Below are 19701 nucleotides of genomic sequence, written 5' to 3'. Positions count from 1 at the left end.
TTGTAAGGTTTGCAGAGAATATTTGAAGGGATTTCGCAGAAATAAACACGCACTGAGTCGTTGGCTGGGCAGGTTAGTGTGGACTTGTTTTTCAGCCAGACTGTCTGCACTTATCAAAACACATACATACCTTTTTTTTTCTTTTTATTTAATATTTCCCACTTTGAAAGGGCATTGCTTACATTGAAATGCTGTTTTATGGTGCTTTCCCCAGTTGCCGGTAAGCGTCCGACTTATCAGTATGCGCCTTGTGAAATAGCAGGAAAATTTTTCTAACTGCTGTTCTCATCTCGCATGCATTTCACTGGGCCACGGCACCAGGCAGTAGTCAACTGCAGGGCCGCTGCATTTTGCTTAATGAATTCATTCTAATTAATGCTAAGCTCCCTTGCTGGTGTTGTTCTATAAATGTGGAAAATATTGCAACTACAGGAAAAGGTGGCCATTGCAGAAAAGCATTACTGTTGCTTCTTGACATGCAAACGTTTCGGGAAGTAGATGCAGCAGCGGTTGTTGTTGTTGTTTGGTGCAACCTTTCAGGGCTGGAAGACAACCACCATGCAGCCATGCTGTCGGATGATGATGCTGACATGCCTCGAGACAGCGTCAAGAGCAACGTCTTTGCCGGTACTCACTCTCAAGGTCATTGGTGAGGGAACGGCTGGGGAGAAATGAGTTTTGAAGGGCAACCAGCCAGTCTGTCCACTTTCAGATCTCAGGCTATGGGCTGCAGAGCAGAGAAAGGTGGAGAAGAGTTCAGGGACCCCTTTACGCTTGCAGCCAAACCCCTCTACAACAGAAATTCAGGACACCCAGGAAGAATTTTGTTGAAGTAGAAACTCGAAAGTTGGGCTAATTGAAGGATAGTAAACATGGGAGAAATCAACAGGACAAGTAAGAGACACTTTGTTGCGGAAGCAGCCTGAAACAGTGACAAATTTGAACATCGTTAGTTTCCATAGTCCACTCATCTTTGGCAGCTTTTTGCTATTTCAGTACTTTCGCAGTCTTCCACTATGTTGGAACCTGGCTGTTCTCGCAAACATTTCTGACCAGTTTCTAGTGGCGTTGAAGAACCGGGCAAAAAAAATCACTGGCTGGTGTTATCACAAATATATTTTGCCAGGCCGCTCAGCTGGGCATTAACGAGACTATGCACAGTTAGAGCTCCATCTTGCAAAACATATATTTTCGTCTTCCCGCGCCGCACCACGCATGAGCTGGTGCGTGCCGTCGTTGTCTTTGGCTGGATCATCATAGTACATGGTAAGGTGCTACAGGATCCCCGTCTAACGAGGAAGCCGTGAAAGTAACGCACAATGAAGCACGGATTATGTTGCTGCGACACAGGCACGGCGAGGTGGGCCGGCCCAGTCAGGAACGGGTGTGGCAGCACTAACGGTAGTCTTCAAGATCGAAATACACGGGTTTCAGACGATCAGTAGACACAGCATCTTTTCAGCCAGTAAGGAGCAGCAGAAAGTACTTAGCACCTTGAATGGACGGTCATAAGGAGGCTGTAAAGGAGGATGCACAGCGTCGTTTCGCACAAAGACGTGCATGCAGCTTTGAGGGTTGGGGTTGATGTGCACACGATAAGAAAACTGTCTTGGATGAGGAGGAAGGATGTCACGCATAGCGCTGTGAAAATGGCAAGCGTAGTGAGATGTGATGACCATCTGTGTGGTTCTCTTTGACCAGACTGTCGTAGCATATGGTCAGATGCTACACTACCAATATTGTTCAGATTCCCAAAAAGACCTTATAAAAAGATCTATGTCATCTGCTTAACTAGTCAGTAGTTATCTACATGCCCTTGAGCTTCCACATGATCGTATTGCTCCGAATGGTGACCTGTGCCGTTACGGCACAGGGCGGTTGCACAGCTGCGCGAACACACAGTGGCAGGAAGTACAGTGTACTTGCATTTTCCTCCCGAATCCAGATATCTTTCTGGCAGGGATTGAATAGATTCCAGCTAAAAAGGGATTTTCTTTTTTCTTCGGATTAGCTCGTAGCTTGTACAGGTTGTAACAGACATGATGTAGCAACAGTGATTTGAGCATGCAAAGTACGTGCAGTGTGTGATGTGGCCGCTGAGTGCCAATTTTCTGGTAATGTGAGTGGAACTATTTGAAGAGCATTGTGAATTCTTCTCAGCCATTTCTAAAAATTAATATAGTATACTGAATGCTGCAGGCATAGTGGGTAGCCTTGCGTCCATTATATTGCAAAGTAAGTTTAACTTTGCAAAAATTTGTAGAAGCAGAATTCTGCTGCAGAAGGCATTATGGAGGGAAATTAGTTGCATTACCTTACATGATTTGCAGGCAGGTTGTGGCAACACTCGTTGCAATGCGGTTTGCCTGTACATGTAAAAAAAACACAGCAGTCACTGAATCCAAGGAAGGCACCAGGAATGTTTTTTCATATTTTGTTTTTATGGTGGCATCACTCAAAGTAGATAATTTTTCAGTTTTAATTATTTAGATGGATTATATCATAATAGAAAGCAGTAGGAAGAGTGCATTCTGCCACTCCGATCCAAACGCACAACCTGTGCCTGTCACTTTGCAGTGGAGCACTCCACGTGGCATGCTTAGGAAGTTGAAGCACTCTAACAAAGAGTTCACCTAATGCCTAGTTTGCTTTTCCCTTCTCATGAACAAGGCTCTTGACAACCTTTAAAGCCATCTGCTTTAAACATTTTAGTCACGCCCATGATTTTTTGCTTGCAGCGATGACAGCGCCATTGCCATATTTTACGGAAAATGGGGCCCTTGAAACGCTACAGCATTAGTATCACCGAGTTTGAATTTCTTATGCAACAGATTATGTAGCAGATTATATGTAACAGATTATGTTCCTGTGGTTCCTGTAAACAACACTGTGTGCACCTGTGAAGCAGTAACATGCATCAGAACATTATCCTTTTTTATTGTTTTAGCAATACTGCGCCAGGTTTCAGCCCATCGCATAGTCCCAGGAAGGGCCACGTTTGACTTTGAGCCGCAGCCGAGCCGAATATGGCTTTAACCAAGCCGTATGAACGTGCCTTAGTGGCCTATAGGGGTAACGTGATTTCCAGGATCCTGGCAGGCTGATTCTGACATAACCGTCCCATGTGAAACGAGATACCCAAGTTGGCAGCTCCTGCCAGGGCACCACGGAAATGGACACAGACGTCGTTCAATGAAGACTGGTCGTTCATTTGTGTGCTATGTCTTTACTCATAGGTAAACATCTCAAGCTACACCATGAGGTACACTACACGCTGAACCATAAGCGCAGCCATGGAAGTATTGCTAATGCAATTCAACCAAGTTTAACACGCTAAACCATAGCCAGTTTTTTACTCTTAGCCAATGACTTCATGATTAGGGTGTACTTAATTACTACATACATGCTAATTATGACCAATCACAAAATTACTGAGAAAGCGAGGCGCAGCCATTACGCATCGCATTGCAGATTGGCACAGTGGTATGCAATATTTCCAGGCACCCAACTGGAGAAGTCTGAACCTCCATGTTCGCCCGGTGGACTGCTCGGTGTGCCCGGAGGCCACCACCACCATCACCACCACCAGGGAGGCGGCAACAGCGGTGACGGTGTGACCTCGTCTGACCTGGGCAGCATCAAGATGCCCGACGACGCCGTGTTTGGCTTCTCAGGGGGCATCTTCAAGGATGCTGCGGCCGAGGCAGCAGCGGGGGGTAGGGGGGATAGCGGCAACGTCGCCAGCCACCACCACCAGCACTGCGTGGTCTCCACTGTGGCGGGAACAGCGTCCACCACAACTGCGCCCAGTGAGTAAATGTCCAGCAACTGCCACGTGCACAACGAGGTTGGGCAAATATTTTGTGTGTATGTTCGTGACTATTTTCTATTCAGATTTTCGCTTGTATGTATAGAATCACACAAACATCTTCCAAAGAAATAGGAAAAACAGCGTAGCAGAATGAAGGAAAAAAACGACCATTATGTAAACACACATAAGACAGGCACAGAAGGCAAGCAGTGTGAATACGAGGAATTAAATTTTTATTAGGTATACTAACAAAAGGTGTGCCAATTTAACCTTTTACATTGCTTGATTTCAGTCACTTTGGTTATCTTTTTCAAAAGCTTATTTTTATGCTTGTTTACAACTTTGCAGTATTCGAACACTGGGCCCCATGGGCAGTTACAACTGTGGTTATCGAGGGGGCAGAAATTATTAGTAACATTATTGTAGGAGCCTGTTTGGCTGGCACAAATGTTGCTAGATGACAAAGGATTGGAATACATAGGCAAGGTTGTCCTGACATAGTGCAAACTATTCCTGATGTATTTGTTTGCACTCCCCCTATAGTTTTCAGTAATTGTTCCCACATGCACAAGCCAGTCATACTGCTGCCAAACTTGTTTCTTTAACGTGCCTGAACACGAGCAGCACGCAGTCCTATTTGCATTTTCCCCATGATCAAAATGAGGCTTTTCCAATTGAGATTCCATCTTGGAGTTTCAGTCAAGAAAGTATAGTAATCATTTATGCCAGGCCCATGAGAATTTTTTTTTTCATTGAGGCTAATTTGAAGTGAATGCTAATTTTCTAGGAATAATTTTGAAGCAAACATTTTTCAATCAGTCATTCTTCAGTTTGTTGCATGCAAAGTGTCATAAATGTAATTCTTTCCAATTATTCTCTCTCTGGAAGGTTACTTTATTGATTGTTTTCGTGTTACATATAAATAGGCGTACCTAACACACACAAATATTCTTTTACCAGCACTTGTGTTAAAAAGACTAACAAGCTTTTCTAGTCCCTTCAAGTTTGCCTTAATGGGAGTCTGCTGTAATTTGCTTTAAATATATATCTATGCATAGAGCCACATGCTTGGCTGCTAATTTTTGGATAGCAGTTTTCACGTCAGGTTGTACTGGTTAATACTAGTTAATACTGGTTATACTGGTTTTTGTATTATTGTGTTGTTAACTTGCATCTTTGTTGTCTATACTAAATCCAATCCTGTAACAGTCCCAAGAGGGGACTAACAGTATGTTCGAATAAACAAAAAATATACAAATACAAGTTTCTCACTAGTTTTGAAAATGTATCATAGGAAGAAAAGTCTCTGCTCGCATCTGTGAGCAGGCCCATGATGTCGTAGAAAGACTGTGGAGTTTCAAAGGCGCTGAAATTCACATGTTGCATCTTATCGCATCTTATCATTGAGAGGGATGCAAACTGCGAGTGCCCAAAACTTTTAAATGATATTGAAAGCAGTGAGCTTTGCTCAATCTGCAAGGTAAGGATTAGGACTCTGATTTTCAGCTTGGCACTTCCAAAGCTATCAGGAAGGCAACACACGGCAGCCCAAACAGCTGAGTTCTTCAAGACTTTCCATAAACGAGAAAACTTTTACTCAGTCTAGGTTCATGATATTCTTGAGAGCCAAATAAAATAGTTTTTGAAGTGAAAGCTTCGCTGTGCTAGGTAGAGCTGGTCTTCGCATTGGCTTATATTTTACCTTCAAGGAGCAGGAGCACAGACTGTTGCTATGCGGTTCAGGTGTCCACAGAAAAATATGACATATACTGTGCCTTTTCTTTCCTATAAACCAACACACGTCAGCGTGGGCTTGCCATTCACCTTCAGTGAACCAAAGGACAAAGTGCGGCTATAAATATACTATGCCTCCCTTTCCTCAAAACATCTGACCGCCTGAAGTGTAACCTTGTGGATCACCTTGGTGCTGTGCAACAAGGTGACCTTTGGGTGACCTTTGACCTTTCAAACTTCCGAGCTGAGAAGAGAGAGGAAGGGTGTGGAGCACGTGATTAATCGCGTGAGTGACATCGCATCGCGACATTGTGCTTGAAGCAACCACGTCCTATGGACACCAGGGTTGATGATGCTGCGTATAGCGCGTCGTGCCAATGCCGGTTAAAACGGCTTACGAAAGAGTTCTACCAAGCTTAACCATGCTGTGAAGCCTTTGCTGGATACCATATTTAACTATTCTAAACCTCAGCTAATCTTTTGCACGCAGCATTTTCAGTGGACGTTACTGCCAATTTTTTCAAGACTCCAATCATGTTGTGCCCTTGTGGATGTATGGCGGAAGCAAGTCTTTTAAGCAATTTAAAATCGCACTGGAACTTTTTTTTTATTGACAGCATCAGAAGTGCATGCTGCACTGATTTCTCCGCTGAATACGTGCCCATGCAGTTGGCAGTTAATAACGGTATACCAAGGCATGTATATCAGTAGCAGTAAAAGTGATAAGGGCATAAATGTGGCTGCAAGATTCATACCATCATTTGTGTTGCTGTGCCTACTGTAACGCTATGTGGCACACCAGAGGTCAAGAGTGATGATGCCAGCCCCACAAGGGTGGTGCTTGAGTGCCGATTATTGAGGCCATTTGAAAGCAGTGCGGCATACACCTGCCTAGCCTTGGCTATAAGCAGGCTACAGAAGCACATAAGAGGGAGTTCAGTATTCGACACTACTGTGGACATGTCGGTGTCTGTCCAAAGCGTGTGCTTGCTCACTATACGAGAGAGAGCGATGTGAAGCGAGGACTGTTGGCAAATGAAATGAGCTGTGCATCACATTGTTGTTGCCTCTTTGCTCCATGGACCAAGAGATGGGGATCTTTTGTATTTGCGGTCGTTGACGGTTGCTGGTGTTCCTGCGGGGTGAATTCTTGGCTGGGAGAGCATTGGGCATGCACTGACCAGATTAACCTTTCTCATGCACTTTGCTTCCTGGGCATCTTGTGCAATGCTCCCATTGGTATGGTGTATATGTATTCTGTGTAGATGTTACACCTGCTGTAAAAATACAAAGTTCAAATGCTGTCAGTATGAGAAAAGCAGGAAAGCATATTTTGTTCCAGAGAATTTTACCAACGCAAGAACCCTGTGAGATTTGCAGCCATCCGTTTGGGGGAAATTTGGACTTGTTTATAGAGCTGAGTCCGCATGCTGTTAGAGGAGTGTGGTTCACCCTGTTGTGATGTTGCCTCGGACCACCAGCGGGCGAGGAGGCCAAGCTGTCGGCTGAGGACGAGGTGTACCGGCTGCACACGGCAGACCTGTCCTGCTTCACGGCCAACATCGGCGGGCCAAACGAAGGGGCGCAGGCAGCCCAGGAACAGCTGAGTGACCTGTTTGGCTATGGGTCTGACTTCGCCAAGGGCCTCCAGGCCGAGGGACAGGACAGCCCCGTGCTGCTCAGCATCAAGGATGACGAACTCAGTGATGGTACACAACACTGTTGACCTTTTGTGTCACTCAATGCTTGCTGAATGCTATCATGAGGCATTCTAAGGAGACAAGGTACCCCATGCTGAGGAGTGGCATCAAGGATGTCACTGCAGTGGGGGAACCGTACCACATACTGTTCCCAAAATGCAACTTCACTGTACCGTGAGGCACAAGAAAGGAAGTAGACGTTAGTTTCCACGTTTTCTGCTCTAATGTTTCTGGCAGTTGGTTATAGACTGCTACTGATACCCACCTTCGCGGCCTGTATATCAACTGACCTTGATGTTTCCGAAATCACTTCTTGTGCGCAGTAGGCTGCAGGTTTGCCTACTTGCTGCACTAGCCACTTGCCTACACCATACAACTGGGCGACTTAGGAACAGTTTTTTAACAGAACTTCATCTGGTGATGCTATTCTTATTGCCGCTGCCTTTGTGCCAAACGTGGCAGATTGCGGCAGATCAGAAAACCAGTCATCGGGCCTTGACGCAATTAAAAGCTGTGCCGTCCTGGTAAAAAATAGAAACGTTATACCACAGTAGTGCGAACTCACTGCTTTGAAATTTGCAGGGTGATATTCTAGCAATTTAAGGAAATGTAAGCCTAGCTGTCGCTACTATTTTATGTTCAAGCCCACTTCACACCTCATCATGAGTATCCTGTGACAACACAAACTTGCATATTGTACATTTTATGACAATATTATGTGAGCCTGCATATCGTCGTTGGTCCGGTGAAGTTTCAGCACCCATTTCGAGCCGCTGCCGTTTTTTCTATTGCTTAAAAAGCACAAGCAGCGCACGCATCTGGGTGGGGACGATCGACATTCTCAGGCTTGCTTACGTGCTTGCCTGTCTTTGAATCCAACTTCCATTTACGTGAATCTGGCTACCCAGCTAGTTAGGCCTAGCTTGAGTCATCCGGCTAAAAGTTGAATTATAATAACGACTCAAGAGTAATTTTGGTGATGTAATTCAGGTACTTAAATATGGCAATTTCTCCGTTATGGCAGACCGCATCTGCATACCTGCCAAACCTTCAAATTCGCCCCGAGACTCGCAATTTTTTTTTTATTTAACTTTAATTGTACGAGCACTGCCCTATATCTTTTGAAAAGTTGCCTCGGCCTACACAAGAACGGTCAAATCGAAACAAAGCTAAAGTAGCTTTGGCTAGTTGCATTTCATGTTTGCTATTGTTTGTTTGTGTTTAGGACTACTAAGGCTCTCTGTCTGTGTGCACAGTGGGAAGTCAGAATTTTCTCGTGTGCTTGAAAGTCATGGCTCTATCCAAAGTCTGAGAAGAGATATGTGCAGAAGTTTATAGCGATCTTATAACTCATAATTTCTATGCTTCATGACTTTAAGGAAACGTAGACGTTTTGCACAACATGTGGATTTAACATCACTTGTCTCGCAATGGATGAGGTGATTTGAAGCTGGAACTAGAACTGAACTCCGTTCTTCAATGTATGACACAACCTTCCAACATCTGCTGCTAGTGAAGGGATATCAGTCTGAATTATGCTTTGAGAGCTACTCTAACGGGTACTTTTGAAGTTGGCAAAGTCTGATACAGTAAAATTTCGCTGATACGAATCTCGCGAAGTCAGGAAAAACACATGTATCCTCAAAACAAACAAAAATTCATTATGCAGAAGCATGGGGAAGGCATCCACATAGATCTGTTTACTATGACCAGGATTTATTTTCGACCACATTTCGCCACTTGCGGCATGGGTGGGGCATGACAGACAATTATGACATTTAGTGATGTGCAGGCCATGTACCACTGCGGACTTTTGCACTGCGTGCAGCATGACAGCAGATGGCAATGTCAGTGACTTGCGGGTCTCGCGCCTCTGCAAATCGCTCTCTGTGCATCCGGCACGACTGCCATAGTTACTCGCGTAATGAATGCACTTTTTTTCCCGAAAATCCGAAGCAGAATTGTGGGGTACGTTTATTATGAGGGGTAAATTTTACAAAAACTTTTTCGGGATGAGCAAAAAATGTGGTAATGCAAAAAACATGCAATAGACAGCTTACCTATTGCAGCTAATTATGCATGCACTACAGTCGAACCCGGTTATATCGAACCAGGATATATCGAATTTTGGTTATATCGAACTCACGAAATACCCCCTTGGAAATCCCATGTAAAAGTATAGGAAAGCCGTGTCATATATCGAACTCAATTTCGCCGGTCGTTCGATATATCGAACTCCGCACCACGCACTGGAAAGTGTGCCTTCCCCAAAGACGATCGCATCACCCTTGGCCGCTTGCCGCGTGACGTTTTCAAGTCACGTGCGGAAGGAATGAGAGGGGACAGTTCGGCGACAGCAGGTTTGGGCAGCGCCGCACCCATTCCCCAAAGGCGCGCGCATCTGCAGTTGTCGTTTCCCGCGCGCCAACACATGACGTTTGCAAGCCATGTGCGTGGGTGTGCCCATTCTTTTGCCGAGCTATCTCTCTCCTTCAGCATGCGCAACGCATGCGCCAAGCCAGCTCAGCCCGTTTTCAGACAGACGTCGGACGCTTTCTCCAGCGTGTGTTGCAAACCCTCTACGTGCGGCAGCGCGGCGGCGGACGTGGCTATGGCGCCTGCGGATGTTAAGCGCGAGCTCTGTGTGTTTTTTTTTTTTCGAGAGTCATTCTTACTTATCGTTGGGCTGTACGCGCGGCGTAGCGTAAGATATGGCGGCAGGGATTTTTTTTTTTTTTGTGGGGATGTTTATTTTATATATATTTTTTTTTATCGTTTATCCTTGCATGATGAATCAGCGAAAGCACGCGGTCAGCTGCTGCGATCATGACGCCCGCCCCAAGCGCGGCGTGATAAATGGAACCAGGCTTGTGCAATCAAGCCATCACGGGCACTCTGCCAAGTTCGCTCCCCGCCACCGCAGGAGCTATAAAAAGATAAACGCCCCTGACGTTATCGCTGCGCAGCATCTTGGCACGCTGCCAATGAGCTGTGGATGAGACGACCGAAACGGACTGACGCGCGCCATCGACATGCAAGCAAAAATGCTCGCGATTTCCTGCCGCCGCGGCGACACAGAAACCTTGTTTTGAGCTGCCGCGGTGGCTCGAGCAGTTCCAACAAGTTTTAAATTTTCGCTCTGTCGCTGCCGCTCGTCGCTTGCATGTGAGCGAGCTAGCCTTAATGCATTTTTTTTTTTAATTCTCGGGTGCAAAAGTGGAGGGTGGGTTCATTATGCGAGTGGGTTGATTACGCGACAAACACGGTATCGTTTTTTCGCATCATAAGTGCCGTCGCAAGCCGATTTCTGTATATCGAATTATCGATATATCAAACTATTTCGCGATCCCCTTCGAGTTCGATATATCCGGGTTCGACTGTATAAGCAAACAGCTTTTTTTAATTACACTTCACTCATCTTCGTTTCTTTATGGTTCAGCCTTCGTCTGAATAAGTAGTACTTGCGTGTGGGCTATTTGGTTAGATGACTCTGAAAACCTCTGGCGCTGCATAGTTATACACAAACACAACACACATACACAAGAGAATACAGCAAGACGTTTCACCGATGATGCGCTCTCTACCAACTGGCTGTTATTTGTGACAAGAAGAAGAAGAAATCATTACAAAAAGACGTAAGGGTACAATAAGAAGAAAACTGAAGATTCAGGAAAAATGCGAAGAAATATTTTGAAGGAAAAATTAATATGAAAATAAAACAAAAATAATGGCAAATTGCGTCTATCTTTTTGTCATATTGTCCGAACGAACCTTCCTGCTGAGCGCCACAGGCGAAACACTCACGCATTCTCCTTCTTCACCCGAAATTATCTTAAATGCTTTGATAATCTGTCTTTTCAAAGTGTCTTTTGTCCGAGCCAGCACCTTGGTTTTGGTGAACCTTGCTACACAATGGTTACCCCTCGAGTCCTGTTGAACGTCGTCCGTTTAACAACAAGAGCAATGGGTCACCGGGTTTCCCAGAGCCGACGATGCGGCACACGAATTTCTGTGTTCCCTTAACCTTTCATTGAGGCATTGGCCTGTCTGCCCCACATAGGCCTTCCCACATGTCAGGGGAATCTTGTACACGACACCCATGCGGCAGTTGACAAAGCGTTCCCTGTGCAACACGCTGCATCCTTCCTTGGTCTCACTCGTTCCGTTCACCTTCCTGCACAGACTTTAACTTGTTCAGTTCAGGTAGCACGACCCTAATTTTAAATCGGCTCGCAATCTTCTTAAGACAGTGTGAGATGCCATGTACGTAGGGCAGGACAACAACCTGTCTTCTCTTTTCACTCTCTTTACGCTCTCTTGCTCGGGGTCACATATTCTTCAAACTACTTTCAGCCGCAGATATCAAAATGCTCTTGGGATATCCACTTCTATTCAACCTTTCAACCTCTCAATCTGTAGGTTGACACACTTGCCCTGTCGTCTGAATCGCTAGACCCGTCATCCAGATCGCTGGCCCATTCCATATCATGCTCCCACAACTGGTAATTGTTGCTGCTGTCCAGCACATTTGTTATTCTAGTCTTTTTGAAGTACTTTGAGATTAGATCAGCTGGCAACGAGTGCCATGCATCCAATATCTAGGAGCATACCAGTTCGATGGATGGCCTCTTAATCTGGCTGGTCGGCGTGTGCCCTCCCTGGGCCATCCAGTTTGTGTACAAGCGGCACATGCTGTCTTTAAATGGCTTATCCACACAAACATCAAGGGGCTGCAGCACCGAAGTGAGTCTACCCGGAATTGTAGTAATCTCTGTGCGCAACTCCTTTAGCCCTCAGCGTACGTTCTCTCCCAGGTGGCTGCGGAAACTATCGAGCACGAAGAGAGGCAGGAGAAGCAAGGCGCCAGGTTGCCGTCCCCAGACTGTCCGGACTTAATCAGCCATTAGGTCGGCCGACATCCATTCTTTCTCGTGGGCTCATACGTGTATGATGGCTGGGAAATTGGCCTTCAGTGCAGTTTTTCTTTTAAATATAGTGTAGGGTGGGAACTTCCTGCCATCTGTTGTGATAGCCAGCATTACCGTGAAACGCTGCTTCTTGGTGCCTGTCGTTCTGACGAGCGTGCTGCGGGCTCCTCTTTCATTGACCGTCCGGCTCACCGGCATGTCGAAGTTGATGGGTGTCTGATCGGCATTGCCGATTTAGGGGATGAGAAATTCTCGGTCTCGTCGCAGGCATATCACAAACTTGTGAAAATCTGTTACTTTCTCTTCGTAGCAAAGAGGCAGTCGCTGACAAAGTGATGTGCGCCTCGTGAAGCACAGTCCATTCGTCCACCCATTACTCACTTTGAATGCGGTGGTTGCGATGCCGTGCTTCCTGGCTGTGACTCACGCGTGCGTCCCGATTGTTTCATGCGAAACAACACAGCCTTCCTTTCGTAGGTCTCGGACATATTCTAGGACCTCTTCTTACACACCAGGAAACTTTCCCGTCTTTGCTCCCCTAAAGGCACGCTGCTTCTGGTTCGTAGAATGCAGTTTGTCTTGCTGCTTCCACCAGTAACGCATGCGGACTTCGTCTATTCCGAAATGCCTATTGGCTGCGCGATTCCTATGCTCAATCGCATACTCCACAGCCTGTAACTTGAACCCGGCCATGTAACTGACATTGCGGCCCATCGCCCACGGCAAAACACAATACAGCTGAATCCCGCGGCAATGAAATTCATGGTGCACAAAAAAAAAAAATTGTTAGCACGGAACTCCGTTGGTCACGAAAATTTGATGTGAAATGCAAAGAGAATTTTCCAAGCAGCAGAAAATACTTTTAATGCCAAAAATCGGTATTCTTAGCTTGCTCGCGCTTCATGGCGAGTAACCCCGTCATGCGATGTTCCCATTCAGTCAGCAAACCCATTGCGGCGTCGTCATCACGGGTAGCAACAAAATTCCTGATGACATTGAAAGCGCCCATCACTTGTGAGACAGTTGCATCAGCAGGCGCATCCTGCAAGTCATCTTCGTCATTGAAAGAGTCCTCCTCATGCCAGGTGGCTTTGATGATCTGCTCATTATTCAAATCATTGTGAACTCGCACACGAGCGTCAGTGCCGATGTACTCGTCGAGCTCAAAGTTAGGCGACACGTTTCGCATTTTTTCCAATGTGACGCCTCTTCATCATCGTCTGAAACGTTAGTGCTCCCCCAGTAAGGTTTACTGGTTGAGCTTCGGCAAATCCAGCGTGCCTGAAGCAGTTCGCTATTATGGAACGCCCCAGTGTGCTCTAGGCAGCAGATATCATTTGCAGTGTACATATCCACGTTCGTATCTCGTCCAGTTTCTCAGTCGAAGAGCGGCCGCTCAATTAACCTCATGCGGTAAGCGCGCTTCAGGCTAAGGATCACCCCCTGGTAAAGAGTTTGTAGAACAGATGTGCAATCCGGAAAAAAAATACCTGAGCTCCATGTTAGCCAGCTTGACTTTATCGAAGTGGTGCGCTGAACGATTATCCAGAAGCAAACAAACTTTCCGGCCTTGCCGCTTCATATCACGGACGAATACCGCCACCCATACAATGAAAAAAGTGTGGGTCATCCATGACTTCTTGTTTGTGATGTACTGCACAGGTAGGTTATGGCTTCCTTTGAAACAGCGCTGCTTGGCACTTTTTCCGATAACTAATACAGTGAAAGCTCATTAATTCGAACCTCGATAATTCGAATTTTTGGATAATTCGAACTACACTACTTGGTCCAGCCAAGCTCCATAGAAATCTGCATAAAAAAAGCCCGTTAATTCGAACGCGAGTCCATTCCGCTATGAATAATTCAAACTGCGTGCCGCCGCGTCTGGGCGGCTTGGCGCACATCACGCGGCCAAAAAAAAAAAACATTAAAGAAACACTTCCGCGATAGAAAGGCATAATTAGAGGCTGCGCACGTCCGAAACGGGAACAGAAAATGGAACCAATGTAAAACCATGGAAGAGTGGGTAAAACTTAAATGGGGCCATGACCGGCGCGGCGGCCGGCGGCGTTGGAGGGAGGGGACGGCAGCCAGGGCAAGGTCAATGCATGGCCGCGGCGGCGGCTGCCTGCTCCCTCTTCTGCGCAACCTCAGTAGCTCACAGCTAAATACTCTTTAAGGGAAGGAAAGCGTAGCAGGGGGCGGCAGAAAGTTAGGTGGGCGGATGAGATTAAGAAGTTCGCAGGGGTCAAGTGGATGCAGCTAGCACAGAACCGGGTTAAGTGGAGAAATATGGGAGAGGCCTTCGCCCTGCAGTGAGTATATTATACTGATATTAGGCTGATGATGATGAGGATGATGATGATGATAATTTGTAAATGTGGGCAAATACTGCTGGCGCGGTCCCAACCAATGCCCATGAAAGGCTATGATCTCGGACGGGCACTAGGGTTAAACCTTTTTTTTTTTTTTTTTTTTTTTGCGACACCCATTCATTCTTTCTACCCATCAATCGTCAAAGGAAACACTCGAGTCAGCCGCGATCATGACGCTGGCTTTTAGCATTGTTCGCTTCAAAAGCCGCTTGCTGCTATCGCGCATTTCAATGATTGGAGTGGGAGTAGACCGTGCTCACCCCAGTCCATAGCATGATATACTCAAAAGGAGGCTTGCACAATTGGACAAGTGCTGGCACTTTGCCAAGTTCACTTCCCCCCTCTCCCCCCTACTGGAGCTAAAGTCAAAAGGTAAACACGCCGTTATCGCTGCGCAGCATCTTGGCACACAGCCAAGAAATGTGTTGTGGACCGTGACAGCGTGAAACTGAGGGACGCGCTAACGACTGACGCATTTTTTTTTCAGATTCGTAGGCACAAATTGGGGCTGGGTGGGTTCATTATGCGAGTGAGTTCGTTACGCAACTAAATATGGTACATTTACCGTAATACAAATGGTCCTTGTCAGTTTTTTTTTAGGCCATTCGATAATTTGAACTTTTTTCCCAGCTTTTACTGTAACGGATGCTAATCGGAGCCATCCATGTTCGTGCTGTATTTTGCCGCCGAGACAGTGCTGCCCCTTGAAGTCGAGCGTCCTGGCTGGCAACATCTTGTAAAACAACCCGGTCTCATAGGCGTTGTAGACATCTGCCACATTGCTCGCCTTATTATTTCAGCCACATTATAGGAAAATAATGTTAGGGCGAAGAGGTGCCACGTGGCTGCTGCTTCTGTTGCCATGTCAACAGGCAGATCGAGTGAAGCGGGAAAGCTACAGTGCAGCCTTTTGCGGGACTACAAGGGACGAAAGTTGGGGGTATGTTTGTTACGCTGGAGAAAAGGAAGTTTTGACGACTAAAGTTGGGGGTGCGTTCATTATGCAAGTAAATATGGCAGTGATTACGGAGTGAGCCATTTGCAGGCCGCACACTGCCATCAACATTTTGCTGTGTGCAAAGCACAGTAGCTGCTCGTGACATTAACGATCTGTGAGCTGTGTGCCATCGAGAACTACTGTGCAATCGCCTTTGAGTTTGATATATCCAAAATCGACTGCATTTGCTTGCACAAGTTGGTTTCCAAGGCAGCGTCGCTTTACGTAGCCTTGGCATTGCCGCACTTTTGCCTGTCCCCCGCGTCGCTACAGTGCTACCTTTGTTTACAAACATGACACTGTGATATTTGTGTACATAGCTTTTTACATTGTAGTAAATGAAAATTGTGTAGCATGAGAGCAATCACTGCAAAGCAACCGTAGAAATTGTGCACAGGCTGCTGCTTCATTCATTCTGCTATCCTCCGCAAGCTTCGTTTCCCCGCACATCACATCTTTTGCAAACATTGGAAACAGCATGAATACCAGCTCCTGCTGCCCTCATTTTTTGCCAGTGCATTCTTCGCTACTGCCTTTGTGGCTGCGACATGTTGCATGGGGCAGCATTCCATTTTACAACGTGTACATATGCAACGCGGCACTCATGGCCATCAGTAGATTTTGCTGCATACTGTTGAATTGCAGTTCTACAAAAGAATGACCAAGTAAACTAATTTGACGAGAGCAAGGTGCTATATCTTATGATCATTTGAAAACACCGTTCAGCTACGTTTAGCTGAAAGCTTGAATGAGCAGGAAATTTCGTAATTTCTGAATGTTCACAAGATTCAAATGCTCCAAATAGCAGAAGTGAGACAGGAATCTAATCAGTAATAATTCAAATACATCTCTTAATTAGAGGGTTGGCAGATGTTTGTTTTCTTGCACATCTTGGCAATGCACTTATTAATTGTGTATAAAGATCAAAAGCTCATATTTCAGTTATTTGGTTGGACCTGTAACCATCCATTTGTGGCATAATAGGTCACTTTGGCTGAGTGCCTTGGTTGGAAATCTGTGGCAGCTTGCTTTTGAGGAACACCTTCAGGAGTTCTGTAACACTTTACTCATGTGATGGTAGGTCATTTATTGTCAGTCATTCTATGTGGCATTGATATCTAGAGAGGCCCATGCGTAGGGACAAAACAAGAAACCAATTTGTATTCGAGGAAGGGAGGAGGGGATGGTGTGACCACTTTCCTACTTCGGTCTGTGGGCAGACTTGACAGTCAAGCTCATGATGCTTCTCACCATAGAAATATCTTGTTTGAATGCAGTAGAACGCTTTCCACTTTACCCGCGTCCCCTTCATGGCTTGCCTGTAAGTCGCACTAATAATAATCGACTTCACTGCACACATTTGTGACCGTCACTTCTCTCTCCCTGTCTCCTTTTGCTCTTGCAGGTTCCAAGGAGGTGGCACGTATAAAGTGTAAGTGCGCTGTCCTGTATAGAGTGTCTCTAAGCCAAGAGCACTGTTCTCTCACCATCACGCATGCACATTCATCATAGTGGCAGGTATGCTGATATTCTACATTGGGGGAACAAACTAAATGTAGTGTTAGTGGCAGGAAATGTATTGCGATCCATAGTTTAATTTGACCCCTGTTAATTCAAAAATCCGCACAATTTAAACTATAGGCACAGCTCTGGCCGAAGCCCATCTAAGTCTGTGGCATCGGACGCTCGTTAATTCAGACATGGAGAGGCTTGCTTCAATTATTTTGGATAGGAGGTCGCATTGGGGTATGACCCGCACAGCCAGCGATCACTAAAATAGGATTCCTCAAACCTGAATTGCAACAAACAGTGAGACATGTATATTTCGCTCACATTATGATAAAGACAATGACGATCAGCCCTCCCCTCCCTCCGCCCTTTTCTCAAGTAAAGCTCGGTCACATAGTTTCAGTCATGCTGTTCTAACGTCTACGCATATATCTCTCGCGTGTGTCCACATGCTGCCTCTGGTACACTGAAGCTGAGTGCCGGTCACTTGTAGTTTCACCGAGTTCACTGTTTGTTGAAGCTTTCTCAAAACATGGTGGCGCTAGTTTGTGCTACTGCATTGTGTGGCAAAAAGAGTGGTGGATGCACTGACAATTTTGGAATATTTTTTCAATATTCCTGACAGTGTGCTCAAAACAAAGCACCTGAAGAAACTGAGATAAACCATTGTTCTTACCTTGGTTTCATCTCCATCACAGACAACCAGACGCAAGTGTTCGTCAGATAAAATTACTGGGATGCAAATGGTTTTTGGCAATTCATTGAGGCCCATTCTATGTTTCAAACATTTTGTCTGCTGTCTTGGAGGCCGAATCAACAAGAGTTTACTGTGGTTAGGAGTAAATTGCACAGTTGTGCATGTAGCAACAAAATTTACTACAGGAATCTATCTTGGTCTGAATCTTGAGAGCGCATTGGGGACAGTTCTAGTTTTCAACAAACACCACAAATATTTTTTTTTTCGCTAAGCCATGCTCAGCAGTTCTAATCAAGACATTGCACCAGTACGATCAACACACTTTCAGTGTCAATGAAGTACCCGTACATTCTCTACTTCGTGTTCAAAAACGCATGCCAGAATGCAAAACTAGCATGCTTGGGGTGGTGCATGCTTGTACAGTAAAAGCTGGTTAATTCGAACTTCATGAGACCGGGAGAAATGTTAGAATTATCCGATGTTCGAACTATCAAATGGCCTCGAAAAAACTGACAAGAACCGCTTGCATTACGGTAAATTTACCGTATTTACTCGCGTAACGAACTGGCCCTCATAATGAACTCACCCACCCCCGATTGTTGCCCAAGAATTCAGAAAAAAAAAAGGCGTCGGTAGTTAGCGCATCCCTCCTTCGCGCATCGAGGCACCCTATTTCACGCCGTCCACAACTCATTTCTTTCTTGGCAGTGCGCCAAGATGCTGCACAGTGATAACATCGTGGTGTGTTTACCTTTTGAGGTTAGTTCTAGCAGAGGGGGAATCAAACTTGGCCGAATGCCAGCGCTTGTCCTGTTGCGCAAGCTTCGTCTTCAGTATGTTCCCTTTATCATGCCATGGGTGATTGGGGCTGGCATCATCTACTGCCACTCAATTATTGGAATGCGTGATACCAGCAGATGCCTGAAGCGAAGGATGCTAAAAGCTGGCTTCATGAACGCGACTGACCGTGGCTATTTTTGATCGCTGATGGAGGATAAAAAAATTTTTCCCATATAAGCCTTGGCGCGCGCCCGTCCGACGTAATAGCTTTTCATGAGCATTGGCTGGGACCATATCGACAGTGCTTATTAGTATTTCAGAAATAACAGGGCTCGAATTAATGAGCATTTAGTTGCGAGTTTCGGAGGTTGCGTGGAAGAGAGAACAGGCAGCCGTGGTAGTCATGGCGCCAATTAGGCTTTACCCACTCTGTCATGGTTTCACATTCTTCATTTTCTGTCCACGTTTTGGACGTGCGCAGCCTTTAACTATGCCGGTCTTTCACGGAGGTGTTTTTTTCTTTTTTTTTGCCCACGTGTTGTGTGCCAAGCTGTCCGGACGTGGCGGCACGTAGTTCGAATTATCCGTAGGGGAACCGACTCGCGTTCGAAATAACGGGCTTTTTTGTACACAGATCTCTATAGAGCTTGGCCGGACCAAGTAGTGCAGTTCAAATTATCCTAAAGTTCGAATTAACGAGCTTTCACTGTATTATCATCAGTTCACTAGGTCTATTATGTGAAGGCTGTGGATAGCGGAAAAACTGTGCCATTGCCTCATCATTCTCTCACTGCTCTGCTACAAGGCGTCAGCATAAGGGGCATGCACTCTTTTTTTCTCTGTGAGTTCATTTACCGCTTTCTGTAGCAAGCGGAGGTTGTTGCATTGCTTTTCTGTCTTTCTCTTTAATTTTTATTTGCAAGTTTCCATTTTTACTTTGTCTGGGCCACATCCTTTTCTGGGGTATGAGCCTGGCATCACCTCCTCACCAGGGCAGTCACTCTAACCAGAATGGCCAGTAGATGCAGAGGACGAGAGCGAATTGATCAACAACTGGAAGAGGGAATGGCACTGGGTTCAGTGTTTAGGGGTGTTCCACCAAAAGATAGCGATCCTGACCCCACACAGTCGCACTCCGTCATTACAACATTGGACATCATATTGCATAGT

The 19701-nt window shown here is 45.8% G+C and overlaps 1 protein-coding gene across 9 annotated transcripts in view; it reads left to right on the top strand.

The window, feature by feature from the left end:
* The window catches only part of LOC146200171 (uncharacterized), a 96404-nt gene that overhangs the window by 57632 nt on the left and 19071 nt on the right, over nucleotides 1-19701 (top strand). For 5 of the 9 annotated variants that reach the window (XM_084595400.1, XM_084595399.1, XM_084595404.1 and 2 more), the window contains 4 exons: nucleotides 541-627; nucleotides 3501-3809; nucleotides 7027-7254; nucleotides 16951-16977. In XM_084595400.1, the coding sequence (XP_084451526.1) occupies nucleotides 541-627; nucleotides 3501-3809; nucleotides 7027-7254; nucleotides 16951-16977 (651 nt within the window). The remainder of the gene's footprint in view (nucleotides 1-540; nucleotides 628-3500; nucleotides 3810-7026; nucleotides 7255-16950; nucleotides 16978-19701) is intronic. The other 4 variants (XM_084595402.1, XM_084595405.1, XM_084595401.1 and 1 more) reach the window with 4 other exon arrangements.

The sequence above is a fragment of the Amblyomma maculatum genome, chromosome 2 (genome assembly GCF_055883805.1).
Source record: "Amblyomma maculatum isolate TAMU_Amacu chromosome 2, ASM5588380v1, whole genome shotgun sequence".
Lineage (NCBI taxonomy): Eukaryota > Metazoa > Arthropoda > Arachnida > Ixodida > Ixodidae > Amblyomma > Amblyomma maculatum.
This window is presented reverse-complemented; position numbering and strand designations above follow the sequence as displayed.